This window comes from Apis dorsata, unplaced genomic scaffold (assembly GCF_000469605.1).
Source record: "Apis dorsata unplaced genomic scaffold, Apis dorsata 1.3 scaffold_416, whole genome shotgun sequence".
NCBI lineage: Eukaryota > Metazoa > Arthropoda > Insecta > Hymenoptera > Apidae > Apis > Apis dorsata.
This window is the reverse complement of record NW_006263671.1, coordinates 712051-716853: the sequence shown is the minus strand read 5'-3', so window position 1 is coordinate 716853 and position 4803 is coordinate 712051. Positions and strand designations below refer to the sequence as shown.

Here is a 4803-nt window from a genome sequence, read left to right as displayed (position 1 = left end):
TTGGAAAAATCAACAGCATTGTGATCAAAATTTAACACAATTTTATACATGTATATATATATAATTCAGAATTTAAATTGTATATCAAACAAATAGGAAGAGAGGAATTTATGATCAACTTGGTTTTTATGAAAATGAAATCATGAGAGAAAGAATCTATATAATAAAAATGTTGTCCAAATGAAAATGAAATCCATATATATTGGAAAAATCAACAGCATTGTGATCAAAATTTAACAGAATTTTACATGTATATATATATATAANCAGAATTTTACATGTGTATATATAACTCAGAATTTAAGTTGTATATCAAATGAATAGGATAAGAAATTTATGATCAACTTGGTTTTATGAAAATGAAATCAGAATTTTACATGTATATATATATATATATATATATAACTCAGAATTTAAATATATTAAACAATTAGAATAAAGAAGAGAGGAATTTATGATCAACTTGGTTTTTATGAAAATGAATATTGCGACAGAGTTTGGAAAATCATGAGAGAAAGAATCTATATAATAAGGGTTTTGCGTGCAGAAGATTGCAATTTCTAAGAAAGAACGTGTATTTAAAAATTTCGCGCAGAAGCGTCATACATTTGCATACGTCAGTTTGATACCCGATAATTTAGACATTTAATAAATGTTGAACAATCTCAACTGGAAATGTTCAAATTATGTAAATTGGATCGGATTTTTCTTTAAACGAACGGGTGTTCAACCAAATGGAACTTTGATAATTAAATTCCTCTGATGGGGAATAATATTCCCCGATGCGAAATATTTGATTAAAGCAGAAAAGTATGAAATATTTTTTTTTTTGAATCAAAAATAAGGAAATAGGATAACGTTTAACGTTTTACTGATGAAGTTTTAAGGAACAGAAATTAAAAACGAGTTCTATTTTTCTTCCATGTTCGATATCTTTCTTTAATCAATCCCTCGACAGTTTACATTTCGTGGAGCAAGAAACACCGGACTTATCGGACTGGTGACTAGGATGATTAGCTGCATGAAGCTTAAAAATTGCAAAATGCACGATACGATAATATTAGCGTTGAATATTATTTGATCGATTTTTTTCTTCACGTAAAAATTTGCAACTGAAATATTTATTTTATGAAATTTAAAAAAAATAAATGTATCATCGCAATTTGTTATATATATATGACGGTATACACGATATTTTAAGTCATAATTTATTTTTATATTTGTTTAATGATTTATTGAAGTCGATTCATTATACAGTGGTCATCTTTCTTGTAACGTGTTTCTTGGCGTGGCGAGTAGTAGTCGATACTTTGGTGTGGCTTGCGTGTTCAACCGCGGAAGACGGCTGACCAGATTCGTCCCTCAACCACTTAAGCAATCGAGCGACCGAACGGCTCGTATATCACGTAAGCGTGAATCAGCAGAATTCGAATGAATATCGAATTTCTATTCTCCTTCTTAGATTCGTTAGAAATTTTCTTTATTTTTTTTGGAAAGTTTATTTATTACTTACATATAAAATAATTATTAATGATATCAAAAATATTATAAAATAAAGTTAAAATGATTGACGATATTTTAATTTTTGCATTTTCTTTTTTAATCAGATTTACCGCTGCACCGATTGTTATATAAACATTGCGTAATAAGAATCAAATGAAAATAATTTTGCAATGGATCGCTGTTACGGTTGAAATATACGTTAAAGTACAGCAAAGTCCATGGGGGTCAAGCAGGTCAAAGCGTTTCGTGTCACGGAAGTACCGATATCCGAGTTAAGGGGCAAGCCATTAGAAAAAAAGTTTTTTAGTCCACGTAAAAGAAATACGTTTCGATGATTTCACGCGATATCTAAGACTTTTCCGGGGAGGCGAGTGGAAGTAATAATCAAATCTATGCCTCCAAGATATCGACTTTACAATAAAACTGGAAGAGTCATTGGCCAAAAAGCTAGTTCCTAATCACTTCCTTTTTTTCTTTTTTTACGTTTATAGCTTCAAAGTTGTTGTAAAATATATTTACAATAGAGATAAGAAATATGTTGGATAAGAGTACAATAAGAACAATAATTGCTTCAAAGTTTTTTATTTTTATAAAAAAAGAAATAATATTCACTATTCTTTGCATTCAATAATATATATTTCAATTATCTCTATGATAAATTGTATTTTATTATTATTTTATTATTATTGATATTCATATTAAAATATTAAGATATTATAAACAACGATTTATTAACGTAACATATTGAAATGATTATTACTAGTAATATTGCTTTTGAAATTTGCGCTATAATAGCTTATGGCGTTATGGTTGAATAACCTCCATTTATCCTACTGTCATCGCGCTGTACTTTTCAGTTCTACGATGTATATACGCTCGTCGTGTTACGTTATCTAACTCGTTCTCTTCTTCTTTTCTTTACTATATAAGCCATGAATTCTTAAATTTCATAAACAATAAATCATTGCCAATTCAAGATACTACTGATTATAAAGTGATATTCTTTTCTTTTTCATTTCGAAAATAATTATGAAGGTGCTAGATTATTATATATATCATAAATATAATTAATGATAGAGTTATATAGAGTTATACCGTGTATATGTAATTAGTATTATCGCATTATCATTGAATATTAACCACGATTCATGAGAGGTCAGTTTATCAAAAGATTCTTATCGGAAGGTATTCAAAGACCTTGTAAGTCAACGCGACAAGGCATAGAAGGGTACACATGGAATGCATTTGATTCCGAGAATAGCAAGATAAGGTAGTACGTGGCAAAGGCGTATTTTTCACTACTCATCGAGGAAACATCGTGTACATCATAAGAATTATCAGGAACATTTTAACGGTATTCTCGAGGTTGAAATTTTGAACGAATTTCATATTTGGAACGGATTATTTTCGTGTTCTTGGGCCATAAAAAAACAATATTAAATTAAGTGCAAGCACGAAAACGTAATAATTTATTAAGTAATTTTTTAACGTACTGCTCTTTTTTATTCATTTTTCGATAAGAAATTGAAACGAAGTGAAAAAAAAAAGAAACAAATAATACGAACTAATAGATATAATTTTATATTATTTTTGTTTAAATTAATTATTTTATCTATTTATTGTTTTTTTTAAATATTTTCCCAAAAAATATATAAAAATTATTATAACGTGTTTAGTCTGAAGGACACAACCCTCTTTTACGTGATGCGTGTTTGGGATTTCGTGCCTTGGTCAAAAGTTGCACGACATTACCACAATAAAAAGACGTTGATCTTATCCGAAATAACGATAAAAATAACTGAGTAATAGGTATTACGCGGATAAATAAGCGAAATAAAAGAGAACATCATATTATTATTATATATATATATATTTCTTTTTTTAATTCATCAATATATGTTATCATTATTTTTGCAATTGAAATATAAAATATTTCTAAATATTTTACGTAAGAATAATAATGAAATATTAGTTATATTTTTAAAGAGTTTTCCTTTTTTTTTTTAACAATTTTAGTTTTTTATGAATAGATAATCGCCGTATTTGATGAGATTTTATTTTCCGGCCAATTTTCATTTTCTTTTTTTTAATTACAGGTTCACTATCATTATTATTAGAAAGTTTATCACTATTATCTTCTACTTTGTTATTTTGAAAAAATTCACTAGTATCATTTTCAAAAAGTTCATTGTTATTGCTTTGAGAAAATTTATTTTGAGAGGAATCAATGTCAATATTTTGAGAAGATTCATCGCCATCACTTTGAGAAGAATCATTATCATTATTTACTTCCTTGATGCTGTCATCTATTTTTTCGTCCTTAGAATTTTCTTGATTCGTTTTTCTTTTTCCACGTTTCTTCCGCTTTCGTGTTGTAGTTTTTTCATCATTGAAGATTTCAACTTCTTCTACTTTGTTATTTGATGCATTGTCCTCTTTAGATTTATATTTAGGTAAAGATATATTAAAGTTTCGTTCAAATACAGCAACGAAAAAATCATTGCACATATCTACGTCGGAAATGGCATAAAGACATTTATCTGAACATTTATATTTCTTCGAACTAAAATTCAACCATTCATCATTCAATAATTTTTTAACTGGAACAAGTTCGTACGCATTTTGTACATTTTCAAGAATTTCATCTATTACTTCTTCATTTTCTTCAGAATGAGTAGAACAAGTGCTATAAACAACCCTCTTTACATTTGGGAAATTTAATAAAGCATGTCGCAAAAGAAAAACTTGAAATGCTTGTAATTGTTTAAGACGTTGTGGATCTCTTTTTTCTTTACCATAGACTATTTGTCTATCCAACATACCTAAAAAAATTTAATTAAAAATTTTATGATAAATTTTCATTTTTTATATTTGTTATATAATTATGCTATTATATATATTTTATGTACCTGAACCTGAGCACGATGGATCAACTAAAATATATTCCACTTTAGAGTATTCATTTGTCTCTAAAGTTAATGAATCTTTATTAATAGTTTCAACACAAGAAGCGTTTGTGAGTTTAATTTGTTCACATAATGTTTTATATCTGTGTTCATCTTTTTCCACTGCATAGATTTTTCTATAAACATAATTATATCAAATTTAAAATTAAATTAATTTACAAATAAAAATCAACATAGACTTACCCTGTGTTTGTCAATAAGGCAGCTAAATGAGATGTTTTCATTCCAGGAGCTGCACACATATCAAGTACTATAGATCCTGGTTCTGGATTTAATAAATATGAAGGAAGACAGCTAGCCTAAAAGAATATAAAAAAAAATATTGACCAAAATT

The 4803-nt window shown here is 27.6% G+C and overlaps 2 protein-coding genes across 2 annotated transcripts in view; one reads left to right on the top strand and one right to left on the bottom strand.

Annotated features, from left to right (window-relative positions):
- Positions 1-4803, top strand: part of LOC102674580 (COA8 family protein CG14806, mitochondrial) — a 23107-nt gene that overhangs the window by 151 nt on the left and 18153 nt on the right. The window lies entirely within an intron of this gene.
- The window catches only part of LOC102678079 (probable 28S rRNA (cytosine-C(5))-methyltransferase), a 3885-nt gene continuing 2447 nt past the window's right edge, over positions 3366-4803 (bottom strand). The window contains exons 4-6 of the mRNA XM_031512307.1: positions 4653-4768; positions 4413-4585; positions 3366-4325 (exon numbers count right to left, since the gene is read on the bottom strand). Of these exons, the coding sequence (XP_031368167.1) occupies positions 3484-4325; positions 4413-4585; positions 4653-4768 (1131 nt within the window). The 3' untranslated portion in view covers positions 3366-3483. The remainder of the gene's footprint in view (positions 4326-4412; positions 4586-4652; positions 4769-4803) is intronic.